The sequence below is a fragment of the Scheffersomyces amazonensis genome (assembly GCF_036850825.1).
Source record: "Scheffersomyces amazonensis strain UFMG-HMD-26.3 chromosome Unknown RJT21scaffold_2, whole genome shotgun sequence".
NCBI classification, from domain to species: Eukaryota; Fungi; Ascomycota; class Pichiomycetes; order Serinales; family Debaryomycetaceae; genus Scheffersomyces; species Scheffersomyces amazonensis.
The window spans coordinates 2,789,924-2,812,963 of NW_027042742.1; the positions used below are offsets into that span (position 1 = coordinate 2,789,924).

Below are 23,040 nucleotides of genomic sequence, written 5' to 3' on the forward strand. Positions count from 1 at the left end.
GAAATGAATTAGAATAAACGATAGTGCGATATAAATGCAAATTAATAGTAAATATAATAAGAATTAGTTGATTGTACTAATATTCAGGAATATTTAATATTCAGGAATATTCAGGAATATCAAAATGGAAGAAAGGAGTGTTGGTTCCAACTGGTGGATAGTATTGAAGTTCTAAATCATTATCAGCAGCAATGTTAACATAAGTCTTATCACTAACTAACCCATTTTCACCATAAGTACCAAAACCTGCTTGAATTAAACCTCTTCTAATCCATGGACTTAAGATACCGGAGAAATGGAATTCAACTTCACGATCAGCATAACGATTAAGTTGATTTCTTAAATCAACTAATGCTTGAACAGATGTAACATCAATACTTGGAGCAGCAGAAAAATCAAAATGAACTAATCTTAATAAAGGTCTGGTTTCTACTACATCTTTAACATCATGAATGGTTTCATTATTTAAGAATGGAAGCTTCCATCTTAATGGACCAGGATCATTCCATGGTCTATTACCAACGTTTAATGTATCATAAGGTTTACCTCTTCTAGTTAAACGTTTAACTTCATCAGCAACAATATCAATTTGACGAGATGAATTTGGATAAGTAAATGATTCAATTGGTTTAAAAACAATCACCCCTGGTGGAGGAGGTTGAACACGAACATGACTATTAAGATTTTCTTTAGTTAATGGAACCCATCTAGTGTGGAATTTAACTCTTGGATTAGTTCTAACTAATTCTTGAGCATTTGTAGTGATTAATGATCCCTTACCAGACTTGGAAACTTCTTTACCTTCGGAGTTATCTAAGACTTGATGAATTTCAACATCTTCAGATGATTCATTAGAATCATCGTTAGAGTATGAATCACTTTCTAATCTAGTAATGGTTGGGTTAATAACTTCAGCAACTTGAACTCTACCTAAGAAATGACCTTGTGGTTTAGCAACTCTGAATAATAAGACAGCAGCAGAAGCAGCCATGGCAAAGTAACAACCTTCTTCAATAGAAGCAAACACAGTAATGATGATATTAATAACAAAGATACCACAATCAATTGGAGCAATATTCCAGAATCCCCAAGTAACTTTATAGTTAGCAACTAAATCTTGAACAGCATGAATAATGATAGCACTAATAGTAGCCTTTGGAATATAGTAGAAAGAAGAAGTTAAACAGTATAAAGCTAATAAAACAACAGCACCAGTGAAAAGACCAGCAATTGGAGTTCTAACACCACACTTAGCTTTTAAAGCAGATCTAGAGAAAGAACCAGTAGCAGGATAAGCATGGAATAAAGTACCAATCAAGTTAGTAACACCAATAGCAATAACTTCTTGATCTGGAATAACCTTATAATCATTAACTCTACCAAAAGATTTAGAAATAGCAATATGTTCTAATAATAAGATAACAGTGGAAATTGGAATTTCTGAAGATAAAGCATCAACAATACCTGCTGGTGGATGGTAAAGACCAACTTCTCTTAAACCAGATGGAACAACACCAATGGTTGAAAAAGGTGGTTTAAATTTAGAAGGTTTACCTTTAAAAGCTTTTCTCTTTGGATGAACAATACCCCAAGAAATAGCAGTAGCAACAATAATAACAATAGCACTTCTTAATTGTTGAGTGTAGAAAAAGTACCATTTATATTTTGGCCATCTCTTTTGACCGAAATCAGTAAACCATTTCCAGAAGATTAAGATAGCTAATGGAACTAAACCAAATGCAGCATCAACGGTTGAATATTTCAAGTTCTTAAGAGAATCGACAATAACCAAATAAGTAGCAGCTCTAGTGTTAACTAAAGAGTTGTAACCCATTAAACCAGGAACTTGACCAGCAATAATGTTAATGGCAGAACCAGACATGAAACCCATAACAGCAGGAATTGAAATAAATTCTAAAATGAAACCTAATCTTAAGATACCAATACCAAGAGCGATACCACCACAAATTAAGTTTAAGAAAGTAGCAATATCTTGAGGTTCATATTTGTCACCGACTTTCTTTTGAACATGAGCAATAACTTTAGAAACTTGAAGAGACATAACAGCAACAGGACCAATAGAGACATCTTTTGAAGTTGCAAAAAATGAATAAATAAACACACCAACAAAGGAAGAATATAAACCATATTGAGCACTTAAAGTGGCAACTTGAGCATAAGACATAGATTGAGGAACCAATACAATACCAACAGTAATACCAGCGACTAAATCACCATAAAGCCATTGTACATTATAATGTAAGATCCATTTTAAAATAGGGAAAAGAGAAAATAAATAATTTCTAATTTTTAATAATGGATCACCAATAACTTCTTTAACCCATTCAAGAGCAGTTGGTTCAACTTCATTATATTCTGGAACTAAAGTTCCATCACCTTGAGGGAAAGATTCATATTGAGGTTCTTCGAATTCATGAGACTTCTTAGAAATAAAAGATCTCAAATCCTCGTGTTCGAGTAAGTGAGGTACTTGAGATTCAATAGCCATTATTATTATCTAATAATATTCTTATTATAGTAAACACTTAACCTTATAATAAAATGGAGAAAACGTCCCGATTAAATACTGGAGCAAATGGTAGCAAAAACAAGGATGAAAAATATTAAATCCTGAACAGGAACAATTAAAAAGCAATACTGGAATATGTAATGCAACTGTAAAAAAATAAAAATAAGTTATTTATTGGAGATGTCAAAAGATAAATTAAGGATATTGCCTTGGGGTTTATCAAATGAACTACAAGTCTTTTTATTTGTTGTAGTGGTAGTAGTGATTTAATACTGGTTGTAGTAGCAGTAGTAGCAATATAAATAGTACTAGTTGCAATAGTCTTGGTAGCAGTTGTAGAAATAGCTATAGTTGTACTAAATTTTCAGATCTATAATGATTAGAAGCCGTATAAAATTCTGTTCCAGCTCGTAATGAGTAGTAGGGAAGATTTGATTGACGATAAGACCTCCACAATTGTTACGCTTGCTGATTCGCTGCCGTACTGAAATTGGATCCAATTTAAATTAATAATATGCCAGTTGGGTTTATTAATTACTCTTGGTCTTATAAAAGGCTAAGGGTATAATATTTATAACTGTGGATGTTGCAGCAAAGATTGAAGTATCCACAATTAGTGTATGTCACGTGATATATACTTTAACTAAGTCTTTTTTTTCTTCTTTCTTTTTCTTTAATTTGCAGCCAGTAATTAGAGCTGCAGAGATGACATTGCTGAAACGTTACAAGAAGTGGTACGATTTCTTGGCTACTCAAATTGAAACAGTAAGTTGCCTGCGTGTTCCGCCTCTCCTATAAACTTTAACTATCCCATATATTGATACATTACCTGTGTTATGTTGCCCTTACCTTAACAATAGGGACATTAAAGTGAGGTCTTGTCACGTGTAAGGTTGTAATTTAAAATTTTTCATATTTCTATCGCGAGTGTGCACGTGACGAGAATAAGTCCGATTTATTTTGTGGAACATTTCTGTTCTGCATTCATCTCCTTGTGATGGCAAGGCGTATTTTGTAAGCCAACTGTTATCCATCGCTTAGTCAACGGTAAGTCAACCGTAATTTGTCAGAAAGCCACGTTGGACCGTTGAGGGTAATAATAGTAACTTGTAATGTTAGTAGCGATTAGTTATTAGATTATTGTTTAGAGATTGGATTAGTGATTAGTATAGAAGTGTATGACTATAGTATGTGCTCATCTCTAGCCCCCTAATGCTTCTCCTCACTGTTGCCGTTTACGAAACGGTCTACTGGCTGCATCTACCTGACAATAGAACACTAGGGCTAATAATAATATAATAGTAAAATAATAATAATAATATAAATATAAATATTTACACATAACAACAATAGCAATACCAATAATAATACTAGTATATTACAGGTAATAAAATACTATAAACGAATTGTGGAGACCTAATTTAAAGTGCTGATCTTAGCCGCATAAGCTCTTTGTTGTTTCGGCCTGGTGCATAATCTCGCCGTTTCACTATTCCAATCTGTATATGTTTTTGACTTCTGTCGGATACTTCATCCGCTACTACATCGGGGATTTCTTTTTTTGCTGCAAATTGAAAAAGAAATCGTTATATCAAACTCGTAAAATTTCTACTTGATGCATGCAGAGTTTAATCCGGAGATGACTATATTGAAACTAATATAAAATGGTTGTCTAACGAAACTGTCAAAAAAAGCAAACCTATAAGCGAAAGAAATAGAAAAAGAAAAAGAAAAAGAAACGTAACATATGAACTCATCTCATTACTTAAACGACTGTCGTAGAACCAGTAGCCTTAATATTCTCAACTTCAACTTGATCAACAATGTCTCTATATCTACGCTGTTGGAAGCATTGTTCAAGGAAGATTTCATATTTGGCAGCTAATAATCTTCTGTCTGGGTCATTCTTATCACTAGGAGGAATAACTCTACCTGGTCCAGTCATCTTTTCCATTACTTTCCATAATTTATCTTCAGGTGATACCTTTTGAACTGGATTATTACTACTAACTTTACGGATAGTTGATAATGGTTTGAGACCCAATTTATGGAACTTTTGTTGTAAATCTTGTTGAACCTTCAGTTTAGATCCAAATGATAATTCATCGCCAGAATCATCATCGTCGGATGAAATAACTGATTTTCTAATATCTGATGTTGGTAAATTAGCAGGAGCTGTTGGTTGATTGAAATAATCAACTTGTTCTTCTTCCATAGGAGTCATAGCAGGAATATGATGATGTGATCCACTACCTGAACTGGCATATGCTAAACTGACAACATTAGAGCTACTGGCAGTGGCACTAGGAGCAGTATAAGGAGAATGTGCTGGAGGAACACTAGTTGAAGAATCACGAGCTGGTGGTTGCAGACCTCCAAGACTTAAATTAGTTCCTGATCTTTGTGATTGTAAAATTGATGACCTTCTGGATCTTCCTCTAGTTGAAATATGTTCAGATACTGAATCCTCAGCTGCCACAGCTCCTAAAATCGCAGATCCAAATACAACTGCAGCATCAATATATCTAGGAATAATAATTGGTTTACCAGTACAATCAGCTAACAATCTCATGAGTAATCCATTACGACATTGCCCTCCACTCATATAAATATAACCTATTTCATGGCCTGATTTTTCCATTTCTTCAACAATTTGTCTAGTTTGTTGAGCAATGAATTCACAAGCTCCAAAATATTGAATAGCTAAATCATTAACTGATGAATCCATTGATTGTCCTATAATATTAGCCTTCATATTTGGATCGGCTATAGGAGATCTATTTCCATGGAAATCACCATAGAAAAACATATGCTTAGCTAAACTGACTACCGATCTAACATTTCTATCAGTAACCAAATTTTCTAATGTTAAATTTAAATAATCGAATTTTGAAACATTTGATGCTTCAGCTAATCGAGCTAATTCTTGACTGGCAGGATGAATGGCTAATACATGGGCTAATAAAGCTCCAGTCATAGATTGACCACCTTCAGCCAACCAATATCCAGGAGCCATAACATCTTTATATGGACCCCAAACACCCTTAACGAAACATGGCTCCTTAGTCATAGCAATATGACATGTTGAAGTACCAGCAACAGCAGCCAATCTACCACAAGCAGCTTCAATGTTTGAGTCTGAATCCTGATTTTGTAAACCAGCAATATCAGCCTTGGCAGCAACTGTACCAATCCAACCAGCATAAGCATCAATAACTGCAGATCCAACTATACATTCTGTTGTTAAACCTAATTGAGCAGCTGCATCGGCTGTCAATTTACCAACAATATCTCCAGCACTTAAGAAAACCCCATTTTTACCTGGGATTCCTCCTAATCTTCTGAAATTATCTTCCACTAACTCTGGTAAATCAACGGACAATAAAAGTTCTTCTGACCAACCAGTCTCGGAACCTTCAACACCAGGTGAAACAAAACCTTGTTTGCATACAGCTGAACAGAAACTTCTGGCTTCTGAACCAGTTGCCTTATGGGTTAAATAATCTCCTAAGTCATAAAACTTACAATCTGAAATACCACCGGGTAAATTATGCTTTAACCATTTAATTTTGGGTAATTCCATTTCTATGGACATTTGACCACCGACATACTTCAAAGATTTGTCACCTGTAGCATTAATGGCATTAGTTTCATCAACAGCTCGATGGTCCATCCATAATATAATATTTTCTTTATGGTCAGTAAAGTCTGGACCAACAGCTACAGGTTCATCAGTTGATTCAGAAATTGCGACCAAAGAACAGGTTGCATCAAACCCAATTCCAAATACTTCCAGAGGGTCAACTCCTGAATCACGAATACAAGTATTGACACAATAACAAATAGCATTCCAAATTTCAGTTGACGATTGAGTGATATGGTTAGGTTTCAATTCATGTCTGGTAATGGGTCTTTCTGCTAATCCAAGGATTATTCCATTAGTGTCTATAAGACAAGCACGAGCAGAACCTGTACCAACATCTACACCGACATAATAAACATCTGGTTGCGGTGGAGCAACAGGTGTATTAAAGAATGAAGAAGATCTTCGGTTAGCAAGACTAGTATGCGATGTATGTTGTGGAATTGTGACCATTATGGCAAGTACGTTCGGTGAAAAACTTTGTCAATTGATTTAGTAGTATTCAAGCTATCCACCCACTGACTATAAACTCTTTATAAGTTCTCAAGCAAAAGAAACTGTTAGTAATTTATGGCCCAAAGCAATTTCAAATCGGAGGTCTGGATATCTCGTTGAAAAACCGGGGAGCGCAATATTTTGTGCAGGAAGGAACAAATCTCGGGAATACTGCAAATTTGGGGTGGAAGTTTAAGCCGGTGGTTAATGTTGAGTATTGCGAGATTAATAAGATTGAGCGTTTAGGCGATAGATTAATTGTCCGATGAGGTGTAGCAGTTGTTGACGTGTCGCGGTAGAATAATGTTACCTAAGGCGGGTTCTTGTGGTAGGTGGTAGGGTGACGAATGGGAGTCGATGTATAGGCGAGGAAGGATTGAGTATTGTTTCTCCGAAGTGTATTGTAGGCTTAACTCGTTGTAGTGTTATTCCGAGATATTTTTAGTACCGGCTGAACTCGAGTGTCTGTCAAGTGTCTGCCAAAGTGTCTGTTAAGTATTTGTTAAGCTTTTGTTCGTTTATTATGTTATCTATAGTGGGGTATTTTGGTGGGGTTATATATATATTTTCTTATATATACAAGCTTATATTACCTTTTATACTTTTGTCCTATTTCGTTGTCTATAAACCCAGAAATATGAAATAAACAAGAGAGAAGAAATGGATTACTTTTATCTTATCATAAAGTCATTAAAATTATTAAAATTATTAGTCTAATTTTTTAATGGTGGATACTTTTCAACAGCTTCCACTAAGAAATCAAATTGTTCAGTATTTTCAATGGCTGATCTTATATGAGATGCCGTTATTCTTTTAACCCCTTGTCTTTTAGCTTCTACCATGGAAACTTCAACTAAATTAGCCATAAAGATTTCTAAAGCTCTTCCTACAATAACTGGAGTGGCTTGTGCAACTTTACCTATTTCATCATCACTTTGCATAATCTTTTTAATTCTAGCAGCTGGGAAATGTGTCTTTATCTTTTCAAAGCTAGTTAGTATTGTTTCTTGACTAACTTCATTGCTATTATTGTTGTTGTTATTGGAACTAGTCACTGCACTAGTATCACCTTTGTCATCTATTCCATTAGTTGATGCAGGTGGTTGATATACATAACTGTAATCATCTTCCTTATTTATAAGTTGATCTAGATTCGACATGGTGCGTCGTATTCTTACGTAAGTTTGTCTGGAATATTAGAAAATCGCGACACTACTAAAATAAAATTTAAGAATTTGACAACCGTTTTTCGAATTCTCAATTGACAAGTGGGAATTTCGAATTCTATTTAAATAAATTTTTTTTGCCCCTTTTCAGGTCAACACGAGAAGAGTCGTGCGACTACACAATTTATTAAGTAAACAAATCTGTTAACAGTCGTAGGCCTTTTAACATTGCCTGTAAAGTAGTTAGTAAGTTGTTGATTTTGGATACCTGTTTGGTACTTCGGGAGACACGTGAACAGATAACATGCTGACAATACAATTCAGTTTAGTCTTAGTTTACTTTAATTCGTAGTTGTTTCTATTATTCATCATGTGAATATAATTGGGCCGTACACGATGTATTTCCTAATTGGGCCATGAGCCATTTGTCCAATCATCAAAGACCCACACACCCATAGTTAAGGAGTAATAATGATTAAACGCTACCATATATGACTGATAGTATCAATTAGCCACAAATAATTAGTATAATAGAGTCTCTATTCCATCATAATCTGTATAGTATTGCCATTCATGCTGTTTTACCTTTTCAGATGCTAGACCAATCAAATAGCTCGCTATTTAGAACAAAATCACTTCAATCTATGTAGTTTTGCACCCCATCACCACAACAACCACAATTTATCACCATAACAATGACGGGCTTAACTATGTCCATTTAAACGACAACACTACCAAAAAAATGGTGCCTTCAGCCAGATTCGAACTGACGATCTCCTCATTACTAGTGAGGTGCCTTACCAACTTGGCCATAAAGGCTTCCACTTTAAAATGGTTAAATTAAACTGGAATTGAACACGTCAAGCCTGAAAAATGAATTTTCCTGCATATAAAATTTTATCTCATAATATACACAGCGCATAAGGTGGTAATGTGCTCGATGCATTAACTCTCCCACTTATTAAAAATTGGGTATCATATTTGTCTTCATCCTTATAAATCCATCTATTTTAAACTCTACATTGTATGTCTAATAATGTTACCTCGGTGAGAGATTTCACTATTTACTATCAAATAAAATTATTTATTCACTCTATTTATAATTTTATAGTATATAGTGTGCCTTGAGAAAATAAAAGAATAAATCGTACGGTTTCTCTGTTTTGCAATTATTTATTCACTCTATATATATTGTCATGGAAATAAAAAAATACACTAACGAGACCCGATGTGTAGGTTCATGTCGTTATTATTTGTGGTTTTGTTGGCTGCAAAGTGTCAATGGCTATAACCGATCGAGAGAGTTTAACGACTTACCATAGGGAAGCTGGTTTACTAATAAATACATATATTACGGGAAAAAAACGTCTAACAATTGCAGCGTAAACCCTAAGTATGGCCATTAAAATGATCAATTAAAGAGCCATTACATGTACTACATGTATATCATTTGAATTGTAATGTTCAGTGGGAAGATGAGAACAATGGTAGTACTTTTTTTCTTATTTCTCTTTTTTCCAGATTTTAGCACTATGGTTGCAAAAATCTAGTAATTATATTCTTAATTACATTATCTTTATCGTTCAATTAGTCAAATTGTAAGGCAAAAGCTGCTTATCTCCCTACCTCAAATATGGATCACCATTATTTTTAACTACACAATTAATATTTCCCAGATTCTATTACTTAATAGATTCTACACATCATCCAGTACAGTCAACGATGACTTGTATTTGGTATAAAACAATAAAGTACACTTATTATATCGAACAAGAAGAACAACAAAATAAACAATAGATGTATTTAAAGTTTGTCTAGGTTTGAATACCTAAACAAAAACATACAATTTGAAGAACTAAAAGAAAAATAAAACAACTGAAATAATTAACGACGTAAACGACCCAATTAACTTTTGAGCACTGTTTTGAATAGTTGTAATCACGGTTCCCACCGAGCTGAAGGTGGTAGTCTCTTCACCAGCATTAGTAGATGTAGAATGCAAAATTGAGGTAGTAGACTGACTTTCAAAAGCTACAATGGTAACTACATGAGGTACAGTAATAGTAGCAACTGAATGGATACCACCCTCTGTAATTGCAACTTCAACTACTTCATGGGACGTGGAAGAAATTGGAACTACAGTTCCGATAGTTTTTGTGATCACATGTGTAATAAAAATAGTCTCTTCGCCACTGATCTGAGTCTCCAATGAAGTGCTCTTAGATTCGACCGGTTGGCCAGATTCTGGACAATATGTAGTTGTAAAAGTACGAACCACTTCCTTAGTTAGTGTTCCCTGAATTTCAGTTACAGCTGAGACATAGGTCGATGTGTATGTTGGTTGTGCTACATCAGATTCTGGACAGTATGTAGTTGTGATGGTATGAGGAATTGTTATGGTTACAACGTAATTTAATGGGCAGTTGGTGACAGTTACTGGACATTCAGTGATAGTAATTACTTCATCCGAGATGTAAGTAGTAGTTATTGTATATCCAGTACTTGATGAAGATCCAAAAGTGGACCCAGTTGAGATTGAAGGAGTAGAAATAGTATCAGACGTGATTGTATAAGAGCTACCACCATCAGAAGTTGTACTTGAAGATGTAGCCGGAGATGCCTCCAAAATTTGTAACTCTCCAACGAAACAATCAGATGCAATCAGACTGAGTCGTAAAGGAACCGCTTGAAGTGGACAGATGTAGAATTCGGTACCAAAGCCTTCTAACGATAAAATAGGATCACCAACAATCAGCCATCCTCCTTCTGGATTCTCGCTTAGGAAGAGACCGGTATCATCAGCTTGAAGGAATAGGCCAGATATTGTGATATAACCTTCTGGAAGTGCCAATTCAAATAATGGACCATCGGAGTCTTGTAAGGTAATTTCACCGCCAGTCCACGACACATATTCTCTAAAGTTGATAGGCGGGTTGGCAACCGCGGTGATTTGGAAAGCGAAAGAAGTTTGACTTGGTGCTTCAGAGACAGTTGCAGATGGAATAGTCGAGGTAGGAATCAAAGAAGTAACATTCAGGGTAATTCCACTGTATGATAAAATACTTGATGGAGATGCTGAACTTTCATAGGAATGGGCCGAGGAAGATTCGTGGGAGTTAAGAGTTGAACCACTTGAGAAGGAAGTTGAAAGGTATGATGATAACTCAGAGGTAGTTGACCCCGTAGTCAGAGGCTCACCAGTTGTTCCTGACGTAGATAACGATGGCAACGTAGTTGATGAAATTGAAGTGGTTGTCTGTGTACTAGAGAAGGATGAACTTGTAGAATTACCATAGTAGTGAATCGTTGAAGATGATGAGGCTGGAGTGTAACTAGATGATAGCTGAGAGTTCGTGCTGATACTCAAAATGTCATAAGATGAAGACGTATAAGAACTTAAATACTCTTGTGAATTCGTTGTAGATGTTGTAACAATGGGGGTACTGCTTGTCAATAACTCAGATGATGAATATGACGAGCCAGAAGTATCGGTTGAGCTTGATGAATACTCAGGAGAAGATGTAAATACAGAAGAAGTTACAAATGAACTGGAAAATGAGTTGGACGAGATTAATGTATCACTCTCTAAAGATGAGGGTGATGAATATTCTGATGACGAATAAGCAGAAGACAGATTCGAGTATAATGAACTTGTATAGGATGATGAACTCGTATAGGATGATGAACTTGTATAGGATGATGAAGATAAATAAGTAGAAGTTGTTCCCAAGTATGAAGATAAAGGAGAACTAGATGAAGAATACTCTGAAGAAGAAGTGGAATCAAATGAAGAAAATGATGATGACAGTGAGCAGGTATCTGGCCCATCATAGGAATATGCATAAACCGGATCAACCATTATAAGATTTGTAGCAAGACATGATCCAATATTAGTCAACTCAACTGTAGTTTCTGAATTACAAATGTAGAATAAAACACTATTAGAATATTCTAAAAGCAATTCACTTCCTGTATTAAAATACGAAAATCCAGTATTTTGCAGATCATCTTGTCTAAAAAATTCAGGCATTATAGTATCTGCTCCAGGGGCAGTACTCCCATCATTAACATAGTACAATGTTCCTGTTGTTAAGTCAAGAGTAAACTTAACAATAGAAATTACTTCTGTGGACATTAAATTATAGTATGCATACTGACCAATTGAAGTCGATTCCAAAAAGAACGTAATTGAGGAAGGAACATAGTAAGAAGAGTCAGAAGACTGACAATCTAAAGAACTAGACGACGAGGGCAAGTCAGAATAGGATGATGATCCTGAGTAGGATGATGATTCTGAGTAGGATGATGATTCTGAGTAGGATGATGATTCTGAGTAGGATGATGATTCTGAGTAGGATGATGATTCTGAGTAGGATGTTGATTCCGAAGAAGATGAACTGGGCAAAGAACTTGACAGAGGACCAGCAAGTGGAACTTGAATTATTTGAACTGGTGTTCCACTACTATCATCACTTGATATTACAGTTTGACCGTCTACTGTGACAAGGTAATAAACATCAACTTCTACATAAGCCAAATAGGTGGTATCGCCTTCATCAACCAAGAAAAAGTTTCCAGGGTCCTGTGGTACGAATTCAAAAATAAAACTATCATCACTTCCATCTGAATCAAGATACATGCCCATTGGAGTATAAATATTTAGTTCATTTTCATCATAGTAAAATGTCATTTGAGAATCTTCCTGAGGTATTAAGTAGCATGCGCCATCCATATCCAAAACACCTAACAATGTTTGCTCATTTTCATTATTAACCATAGCAAGCTGAAAAGCAGGACTGCCGCCGGATAAAGCAAATACAAATAAGTAAAATAACAATAATATTTCAAACCCCATTTCGTTAGTATTATATCACTAAGCTTTGATATTAAAATTAATAATTAATTATTCTAACAATATCATTGTATTTATATAAAAATATGCCATCTTAAATGTCAACACTTGGCACTCCAAGTACGAATTTATTCAAATGCAGATAAACATATTTTACGAAATTCGCAATTCATTTTAGACCAGTAGAAATTAGCAATTTTCTTTATTTTATTACGTTTGTGTCAAAATTGTAAAAAATATTCTTTAAAATCTGCCATGCATATCTATAAGATCTAATTGAGAAGGATTAAATGCTATGGGAACTTGTTTGAATTGACCCATTTACTGGTACAATCGACTAGTTGATACTTCCGAAAGTTGCATCACTAATAATTATCATGACATTTCATTCTTTCCATTTAGCCACTGTTTAAGTTTCTTGGAACATGTTTTTGACGTGATTATTGACAGGATTGTAATGTGTTAATTAATAAATTACTTGAAAATAATTATGAGCTTTTTCAAACACCATCTGCATGCAGTCCTCGCATATCGTAATTCTGAAAACAATCGACAGATGCAGTAATTTTTCTTCTTAATCTTATCTTGGTCCGGAAAATATATTCGCTTCCCCAACTTCATGTAAACAAACGCGACAAAGACAAATAATTTTCCTCTCTGTGCCATAACTGTTCTAAGATAGAGGCTTTAAGAATCTATAACTACAAAAATGGGGAATAAGAGAGGCAACCTTATTTATACATACTTCTCAGGTGGGGCTTATTCAAAGAGGGTCTTAATTAAAGTTACCTTCTGAAAAGTACTTTTGACGTTTATTCTAATAATCAGAGCAGCATATTAATGGCTAATAGTTAATTATAAACGAGCTAATAAGTAATTAAAATAAACGTTCACGATTCTCTAATTAGAACAGAACACGCCGATCAAATGGGGAGAATCTTCTGTTTTCATCGCGTATATGCACTATGTTTTATTATCCCCTCAATATGTTCCACAACAAGTTTATTTGAGCTAATGTAACATCCACTTTACATTGATAGCACCAGAATGAAACAGAAGATCATTTACCTGTTTTCAACAAGGCACCTAGTGATGTACAATAGGTAATTAAAATCTAGATTTCAAATAATTGAGATCATCCAATAGGGATTGTTCAATTTCATATAATTTATGGAAGACTGTGCCAAAAAATCTCGAAGCTACTGGTCTTCTAATCTTAAAAGTAGGAGTTACGACCTCTCTTTCAACGGTCAATGGATTAAACTCTATATGAATATTGTGAAGCTTTTCATATCCATTTAATTCATCACCAACATTTTCATTCAAGTGCTTTAAAAACTTCTTTTTGATATCGACCTTATTCATTTCTACTAATAGTTCATCATCAGTAAAGTCTAACTTATTATATCCGCAGAATTCATTCAAGAACTTCATCCCTCTTTCAAAATCTGTACCAACAATGCCAACTAAATAATGTTTTGCTGAATCCCCATGAACATATAACTGGGTAATTAATGGATTAGAAGATAAGTATCTATTTTCAATCTTTTCGGGAGAAATGTATTCACCTTGTTGTAATTTGAAGAAATTCTTTACACGATCAATGATAGTAACACGACCAGTAGTAGGGTCAAGTCTTGCAATATCACCGGTATGAAACCAACCTTCGTCGTCAAATACGTTATTTGTTTCTTTGATGTCCTTATAATAACCTTTGAATACTTGAGGACCACGAAGTGTCACTTCGCCCTTGAGTTCTTTAATATCATATCCCATTTCACTAGTATTACTTAAGCGAAGTTCACCTGTCACTGAAATACTACCGCAAGAACCAGGATTCTGTTCAAAAATACTTGTATTTGTGATGACTCCAGATGATTCTGTTAAACCGTACAGTTGACTTAATCCAACACCTAAACTTGCCTTCAAATATCTTAAAGTAGAAGAAGAAATTGGGGCACTAGCCGTTTGCAACCATAAAAGATTAGTAAGCCCGAAGAATTCCTTCAAAGATTTATAAGCTGGAAATTCATCACTTGCACCAATAAATCCTGTTGAGCCATCTGCCAAAGCTTGTTGACGTATATTATATTCAATAATAGTTCGAACTTCATGATACTCTTTATCATCCATTTCATTTACAAGAGTTTTTATTATTGCTTCAAATTTGGTTAGAATTCTTGGTACAATGGAAAAATATGTTGGCTTGAAGATACGTAAATCCTCAATCAATAAGTTAAGTACGTCTTTCTGTTTATTATACATCGATAATTGTGGTAATCCAAGGTAATAACCTGTAGTCAAAGCAAAACTGCTGGTTTGTCGTTCATAAAGGTGAGTTAAAGGTAAAAATATATATGCCTTACCATGACCTCGAGCATGTGCCTCTGTGGTTGCTAAAAACGATACGGCAGCTGCAAAACCACCATGTGATAACATGGCTCCTTTTGGTTTTGAACCTGTGGTTCCTGATGTGAAGGAAATGGTGAACAATGCATCCTTTGAAGCTGTTAATTCTTCGATTCTGTCTGTTGTACCAATAGATTCTAGAGCAAAGATATCAGTGACTACTATCTTGAGACGTTCTGCTCTTTCAACTAACAGTATATCAATAAATTCAATAGGATCCATTGATACAATTTGAATAACATTACCTAATTCTTCGGGGAATTTTTCCTTCAAGCTTAGGATTACATCCAATTTATCAAGGGAACAAACAATTATTGGAGATTCTGTTAAACCTAGGATATATCTTGTCACTTCAGGACCTAATGTATCATATAAGGCGGTATTTGTAATCGAAAATGCTGAGCAAGCTAAATCTGTTAAAATCCATTCTAATCTATTAGCAGAGAAAATCGATAATATAAAAGATGCATTGTCTTCAATATCATAATTCTTATTTGCCTTCCCAGTTACTGGAATCCCATAAGATTTCCAATCCTTTAAATGATTAATTACTTTACGGTGCAGCGGTAAAGAAGGGTTTATAAATGGATTAGCCAATAAGGACCTAATAATTCCTGAACCCAAGTTCTTCTTTCTTTCATTAACTTCATTATAAGTATAAAATTTAAAATAGTTTTGATTTGTATGGGTAGTATAATTATACGGTCTACTACCGAGACAAGGTTTATCGCCGAATAGTTCGACTGAATTGTTGAATAATTTAGGATAGGTATCCAAGTCTGGATGAATATTATTTCTTAAGCAGCCAGGAGTAGTTTTATTTCTAAAAGTTCTCGAATGTTCTGTTGATGTTTCATTAGGATTAATAATAACGCTATCATAAACATTGAAATCTAATGGTAATTTTTTTAAAGCATCGCTTTTCAGAATGGACCTGTCAAAAAGAGATTGAGACATATTTGGGCTAGAATTTTTGTTAGTTAACTTTTCTCAAATCCCATGTAAATCAGGATTATTCGATGTCTTATGTAGTTTTCTGTCAAGATTTCCGATTATAAAACTTTCTTGTCTCTTTAATAATTATTCCATATCAGTCATGTGTGGAGCAGCAGTGGAGAAGATTCAAATATGGTCTGCAACATTACCCCACAAAATGCACGGATGCTTTAAAATAATTGCCTTAGACCAAAGTTTAGTGCACAATTATATTATATATGTAACAAGTCCCCACCGCTTGATTGGGAATATGGAACCTCTGTTCAGTCTCTGCTCACTTAACCTTAAATTTAGTTCCAACTTTTGCTATACAAGTTGCACCATGGTCGCGGAATTGTACTCTTTTGGAACATTTTTGCGGAGTTTATTTAGGTGTGCCCATGGATTTGCAGCACAACTTTCTTTGGTTATGGCCCCGATACCGGTTGACTCAAGTCATAGAACTTTTCAAAGCAGTTAAATATTAATCTACATGGATTCCTTTCTTTCGTACCATGACATCTCTATGTTCTTTGTGTCCACAAGTAGGGGGATCGCGGTTACCAGATACGGCAATATTGCCTGCATGACGTATTTTCAGTCACCTATCACAAGAATGATGTGCAGCCTTTTGTACAGAGTCTACTGCTTTTCCTAATTGTCAAAGTATCGTTAACAAAGGAGAGATACTACAGTACACCTTTCTTACTTATTTTACAAAGTGGGGTCTAAGAAGCATATCCAACAAACAGACAATTACAACTTTGTGCCTTGACTTTGTTGAAGGGAAGTTATCAGAGTTGAGAGGAGAAATCTGTATTGTGGGGACATTTCAAAAAGGGTTTTGAGTGCGTGCGGAGTTTCAAGCCTATCATCACAACGGCAAAATATGTATAATACAATGAAGTGGACCGCCTATAACCGATCCTGGCTATCACAGGAGTTATAGTACAATTACAAACGAGATTCACTAGTATAATTTTTAGTGTATATTAAAGAGCATAAAATATTTAGGTATACTATTAACTCGAATTCTACTACAATTGCTTGTGGTGCCTCACATTTTTATAATTCCAATTATAAAAAATTGCGCTTTTTCAATTTCAATATCTAGATGCAGAGATATTTTAATTCCCTGTCTACTTACAGTATGTCTCAAGCAAAAGGCGCAAGCGCTGTTAATGGTATAGCCTCAAACCCGTAGATCTGCTCGCTCACTTCACATAAGCATAAGCCCCAACACTCACAATCAAGAGGTAGCTTTCATCTTTGTTAACCCATAGTTAAGAACACAATCGCACCATCTGCTGAAATCCTTTATAAAGCATGTACTTTTTATTTCAGTTCTTTAGAGGATGTAATTGTTTTTTATGCCATTCGTTTGAGAAACACAGCTAACCAACCTTAATTTTTTCGCACCCAAAACCCTCACACTTTTTTTAGATTGCAATACGTGATTACTTCAAATAAGTGGTTTCAAATAAGTGTATGTAATTTCCTAAAAGGGTCATTAATGTTCTCTATGTAACACTCAGGTGGACCATCCAATGACGACCCTTTTAGACAACCTCGTGCTTTCTTAACTATGGACCGTATGGCGGAATGAAGACTCTTGGCGAGAGTAGATTTCCACAGGGCTCTAAACTACATTGAAGTTTTATAATCATTAAGTCGTCTACTCCGAATGTATCCTATGAGTTACTATAAATATTGAACAAGTTGGAGTATTCCCAATTTCAAAAATCTTATTAATCAATATTTATACCACTGTCATCGAATGAAAAAATATCTCCGAGGAGAGATTCAAAAAGCAAACATGAAACCCTGATTGAAGAATTTGAAAAGAATTCACCTTTCCAGTTTCTTAACATTTCAAACAAGAATCGAGGAAGACGTATCTTTTAGCTCTTATGCTATTTTTCTTTGTAGCATTATTCATAAATATAAAAGTTAAATAACCCTAGGACCCATCATTATCCATGATACGGGATAGATATAACTTATATTTAGCGCTATTTTTGCAAAATCTAATTATTATAGCTAATATTAATTATAATACTTACTTACTTACTTACTTAGCCTGCTAAATACGTAATTATTCTATAAATCTAATCCCGAGTTCTACTGGGAGTCCATCTTTTATAGAGGATTTCTGTTACTTTAAACGATTCAAAAAATCTAGATAAAATTTCCTTGTCACTTCCCGGTTGATTCCATATCAAATTGATATCTGTAATATCCTGTGGATAATCTACAAAGGCAATGACAAAATTTTTCTTTACTGTTCCTATTACTCTAGCTCTGGATGCCATATCAAACCAATCATATTGAGTTTCTGGATCATTTGGGATAATCATTACTGCATGTTCCGCATGAGTAAATGGTGGACCTCGTTTATATAATAACATATCACACCCAAACTTTATTCCAGATCTGACACACCATCCTAAGGAGCGATAGTGATGATATACCGCGTATTCGATCAAGAATCGATGATTGGGTAACAGAATAGTAGTGCCATACGACTCACAACATATTTGAAACATTTCCCTTAAGGATAGGTCCAAGTTGTTGTTAGAAACCAGAATGACATTTAAAGCAAACTTCAAGAAGAATGCTTCTATGGGTTGTAGCTGTAAGAATTCCAAATTATTGATCAATTGGTTAGAGTCATCAATTAATTCTTCATCTTCATCACGTACTTCTGAGTCTACTTGTCGATTAATAGATGCATTCTTTAATACATTCAAATTATCTCTTAGTTCCTCTAAAGTTTTCAAGTCATCGGGTGATATTTCTCCCTTTCTTTGAAGTAATTCTAATGCTTGTAACTTAGATCGTTCATCTTTAAACTTCTGACGTCCCTCTCGCCTCTTAACGGTAACATCTTCCATTGCCAATGAAGTAGTGGAAGATGTAGAAAGATTTAGACGATTAATGGTACGATCTTTCCATGTAGGTTCTGATCTAGATAAGATACCTTTACCAAAGAATCCTCTTGTCCATAGACGAGTCATATCATTATCATCATATACGGCAAAAGTTCCATTAATGTATTCAACATTAATCAAAGGAATTGATAACTGAGGTACTTCATACGTCAAAGTATACTGCCAATATTTCAATGTGAAATATAACCATGATAAGGGATTATGAGGATATACTTCAGGTAATGAAATAGAATATGCCTCACTGGTAATAGTTACAGGAAGCGGATAAGCATAAATCTTATTCAACTGTTTTCTGTGGAATTTCCCCATTATACGTTCTATAGTCTGTTAGTAGGAGTTCCACATAAATAATAATTATTGAAACAATACCCACTTGTCAAGATTCTATTTCAGATACCGTTGTAGTCTATTGAGAAATCATGTGCTTACATGGGCCGTTAAACCTAAAGTCACAGTTCAAAATATCATCACTTAAGAGTTGACAATGTGTTTATTTATTCTCCATAATGTCACATACCTTAACCATCATGGCCCTAATAAGCCTGGCTATTGTCGTTATTGATAAATTATCAGTAAATTGATAGTTATCAGTAAAATTAGGGTACCTGTCTGAAAAATTTTCGGAGATATAGCAGAGGATGCGCCGGGTAACTGTAGAGGTCAAGCTTCTACTTGGCTAGGGCACCTAATGAAGTAATGAAGAATTATATAATTAGACAATAGCAAACATATTTCTAACTAGTATAGAGTACTGTAGATAGTATTATAACCTTGTATTTACTTAAGAATTGATCATTCACTAACTTAGTGCATGGATAGTACCCTAACTAAGCGTAGTGGTACTAACAAATTAGGGTAAGTGATTAGTGCGGGCTTTGGGTGGGGAAGAAACTGTAAGGTGGTTACCACTAGATAAGAGTAACTAGTGAATATTTCTTAAGTAACCATGCCCGATAAGAAGAGTTCTCCACCAGTAGTGGATAATCTCCTTTACTGTCGAAGTTCTGACTCACCAATTAGAGTGGATAAGACTTTACGTAATCTCAGTCGACCTCAAGTGGAGTTACTAGTCAATAATCTCCCTACTAAGCAAGAAGATCATAACGAGAAGGAATATATACGGTCATTAGAGCCATCTACCTATATTGAAGAAGAGCGATTGAATCGGTTTAATGGAGCCCAATCACGAGGCCATGAACCTGGAAAAGTCCTGAATTACTTTGATACCATTAATGAGAAGCATTACGATAACGAAGATAATGATAATGATAATAATAATGATAACGATAATGATAACGATATAGAATCGGTGACAGAAACCATCAATTCGTTTTCGTATATCGTTGTGGATGATGGCGATGAATCAACTGTAGTTCCATCCCTAAATGAGACTAATGTAGTAACAAATGGTACAACTGATGATGATACAGATTTCAAATTATCTTCACACTTACAAGCATTAACTAAGATATTTGATATACTAGCCAATCGACTGGAAGTGGATCATCCATTATCGGAAGAATGTGCTTCACAACTAATTGAAAACTATAAACTCAAGTTTGATCAGACTCAAAAGGAGAAAGATAGTTATTTAGCATTTCTTAAGAAGTTAAAGGATAGACATCCTGAAGATGTTGATCTGATTGAAAAAGTTGAAGAGTTGGATACTAAAATAGAACATTCACTTGATGAATATAAACGATTAGCAACAGAAGAAATTAATTATTTGAACAATCTCAAGGAATTAGAAGGTCAAAAATCACAATTGGATGAAGAATTAAATCAATTAAAATCAGAACTTGATGGTCTATATAAAAACAATCTTAGTGAAATTTTAAATTTAAAGAATAAACTTAAGATGGATCTTGATAGGCAAAATAATAAACTTGAACAATCAAAAGCAGCATATCGAATGCATTTAAATCATCTTGATAAACTTCGAAATATGAATATTTATAGTACGTTATTCAATATAACCGTTGATGAAGATGATAAATATGGTATGATTAATGGATTCCGACTTGGATATAAAGTCGTTTGGCCTGAAGTTAATGCAGCATTAGGACAAATAGCTATTTTATTAACATTTTTAATTAAACGATTACAAATTAAATTAATTAATTATAAGTTAGTACCATTAGGTTCAAGATCATATATTGTAAAATATACTGAGACTCCTACAGAAAGAACTAAAACAGTACTTAATTTATATTCATCAGATGAATTTTCGCTTGGGAAATTATTTAATTATAGTAAACTTGATGTTTCAATGATTGCATTATTAGATATAGTAGCTCAAGTTGAAAGTAAATTAAATAATATTGATCACGAGCTTGTACTTCCATACGCCATATCATCCCATCGAGATTCAATTGGTAATAAAAGTATTAGAGTTACAACTAATGGAGAATGGACTCATAGTTGTAAATTTCTTCTTATAGATCTTAAATGGATCTTAAGTTATGCTAGTGTTCATGAACCAATTTAGTTATTTAGTTATTTAGTTATATAGTTATAGTTAGTAATAGAGGTATGGAGGTTTTTCTGTAATCTGTCCCAAATAGGAAAAAAAGTGTTGCAAATTATGGTTTTACAGCCAATTAGTTAATCTCTCTTCTTAATTCAATCAATCATGAATCGACCCATAGCAAATATGAGTCTGCCAGGTCTGACTTCATTAGCATCATTAGAATCATTAATTGGCGCTAATCAAAGTCGATATGTTAAACTGGCAGTAAATCGTTCCACTCCATCATCATCGTCAACCGATAGTTTAGTAAGTAAATTAGTTAATCCATTTCATGATTCTGTTACTGCTCTTAATTTAGCAAGACTTGAAAATGATATATTTCCTTGTAGATTACCATTAATATCATCCAGACCTCCATCAAATCATCAATCAATTCTGGAAGTAGGGGTCTTTTATCCTCCTACAAATAATTCTAATTCTCAAGGTTCAGAATCACTATTAAAGAAACGGGGATTATTTACTAGAACTAATACTGGTGATAGTTTTACAGTAACTACAAGATGTTCACCATTAGTTAGTTCTCCAATAATTATTAAAAGTCAATCAAGTATAGAGATTGATAATGCCTTCTTAACTTCCGATAATGATATTGTTGATAATGAAGAATTCACAAGAGTTAGAACCGTGTATCGAAATGTTTTAGGGATTAGTCCTAATGATAGTAGTATTAATATAACTCCCAATCAATCGAATAGATCAAGATCAAGTCTGCAATTAAGTAGTAGTATTAAATTTCTGTCAGGTTTCAGTTATTGGCCTCAGTGTTTAAGAAGACCAAGTTCAGATAATTCTGGACTATCTGATTCTTCAACTGTTGAAGATTTTAGTACTAGTATAATCGTAAATAGAGGTAAGAGTACATTAACTAAATTATTGGTGGCAGCTCAAGATGATCAACATTCAACTGAAGAAATAAGTTCAAGTGATAATACACCAATAAAGATTGATGAACCAATTAAAACAAGTACAAAACGAAGAGGTAGAAAGAAGAAACCTAAACCATCAATTGAATCTGATCCAACACCAACTCCTCAATTGTTTGTAACCCTTAAAGTTAAATTTGTTAAGACACAATCATCATCTAGTGAACCAAAAGAAGAAATAGAAACTTTTGAAACCGATGATGAAGATGAAGAAGAGGAAGAGGAAGAGTATAGGCCAGGTACCAGACAAACTCGTAGTAAACGAATTAAATTAAGAATTAAAGAAGAATCATATGCTCCTGAAAAGAAAAGAAGATTGGGACCAAGATCAAAAAGTGGATGTTGGACTTGTAGAGTTCGTCATAAAGCATGTCCTGAGAATAGACCAATTTGTGGTCAATGTATAAGATTACATTTAACTTGTGATTACTCATCCGTAAGACCTCATTATATGACTGATCCTATACTACAAGCAGCCAAGTTAAAGGAAATTAGAGATGTAACTAATCTTCAAAAACGTATTAACTTTAAAAGAAGACGGGAAACTTAATCATAATCGAGATAAT

At 34.3% G+C, this 23,040-nt stretch overlaps 8 protein-coding genes and 1 non-coding gene across 9 annotated transcripts; 2 read left to right on the plus strand and 7 right to left on the minus strand. All coding sequences in view use genetic code 12, as the record gives it.

Moving 5' to 3' along the window:
* Positions 1 to 100: 100 nt before the first annotated feature.
* On the minus strand, positions 101 to 2,509 carry SUL2 (sulfate permease; the record flags this gene model as incomplete). Its single annotated transcript, XM_064884004.1, has 1 exon — positions 101 to 2,509. One exon carries the CDS (start codon positions 2,507 to 2,509, stop codon positions 101 to 103), a length of 2,409 nt encoding a protein of 802 aa, XP_064740191.1.
* Positions 2,510 to 4,295: 1,786 nt separating this feature from the next.
* On the minus strand, positions 4,296 to 6,626 carry RJT21DRAFT_82221 (putative phosphotransferase; the record flags this gene model as incomplete). The annotated part of the gene is made up of 1 exon (XM_064885316.1): positions 4,296 to 6,626. The coding sequence occupies one exon, from the start codon at positions 6,624 to 6,626 to the stop codon at positions 4,296 to 4,298; it is 2,331 nt and encodes a 776-aa protein (XP_064740192.1).
* Positions 6,627 to 7,381: 755 nt separating this feature from the next.
* Positions 7,382 to 7,828, minus strand: HFL2 (negative cofactor 2 transcription regulator complex subunit; the record flags this gene model as incomplete). Its single annotated transcript, XM_064885350.1, has 1 exon — positions 7,382 to 7,828. One exon carries the CDS (start codon positions 7,826 to 7,828, stop codon positions 7,382 to 7,384), a length of 447 nt encoding a protein of 148 aa, XP_064740193.1.
* Positions 7,829 to 8,580: 752 nt separating this feature from the next.
* Positions 8,581 to 8,653, minus strand: RJT21DRAFT_t55. The gene has a single exon. It is a non-coding gene; the product is annotated as a tRNA-Thr (tRNA).
* Positions 8,654 to 9,590: 937 nt separating this feature from the next.
* On the minus strand, positions 9,591 to 12,221 carry RJT21DRAFT_119610 (uncharacterized protein). Its single transcript, XM_064881461.1, has one exon. The coding sequence runs from the start codon at positions 11,967 to 11,969 to the stop codon at positions 9,690 to 9,692; it is 2,280 nt and encodes a 759-aa protein (XP_064740194.1). The 5' UTR covers positions 11,970 to 12,221; the 3' UTR covers positions 9,591 to 9,689.
* Positions 12,222 to 13,793: 1,572 nt separating this feature from the next.
* On the minus strand, positions 13,794 to 16,052 carry RJT21DRAFT_83886 (long-chain-fatty-acid--CoA ligase; the record flags this gene model as incomplete). Its single annotated transcript, XM_064885379.1, has 1 exon — positions 13,794 to 16,052. The coding sequence occupies one exon, from the start codon at positions 16,050 to 16,052 to the stop codon at positions 13,794 to 13,796; it is 2,259 nt and encodes a 752-aa protein (XP_064740195.1).
* A 2,045-nt stretch (positions 16,053 to 18,097) lies between these two features.
* Positions 18,098 to 19,590, minus strand: SEN2 (tRNA splicing endonuclease subunit). Its single transcript, XM_064881462.1, has one exon. The coding sequence runs from the start codon at positions 19,328 to 19,330 to the stop codon at positions 18,179 to 18,181; it is 1,152 nt and encodes a 383-aa protein (XP_064740196.1). The 5' UTR covers positions 19,331 to 19,590; the 3' UTR covers positions 18,098 to 18,178.
* Positions 19,591 to 19,967: 377 nt separating this feature from the next.
* Positions 19,968 to 21,509, plus strand: RJT21DRAFT_2787 (beclin 1; the record flags this gene model as incomplete). Its single annotated transcript, XM_064884006.1, has 1 exon — positions 19,968 to 21,509. The coding sequence occupies one exon, from the start codon at positions 19,968 to 19,970 to the stop codon at positions 21,507 to 21,509; it is 1,542 nt and encodes a 513-aa protein (XP_064740197.1).
* Positions 21,510 to 21,674: 165 nt separating this feature from the next.
* Positions 21,675 to 23,035, plus strand: UME7 (DNA-binding transcriptional regulator; the record flags this gene model as incomplete). The annotated part of the gene is made up of 1 exon (XM_064882844.1): positions 21,675 to 23,035. One exon carries the CDS (start codon positions 21,675 to 21,677, stop codon positions 23,022 to 23,024), a length of 1,350 nt encoding a protein of 449 aa, XP_064740198.1. The 3' UTR covers positions 23,025 to 23,035.
* Between the last annotated feature and the right edge of the window lie 5 nt (positions 23,036 to 23,040).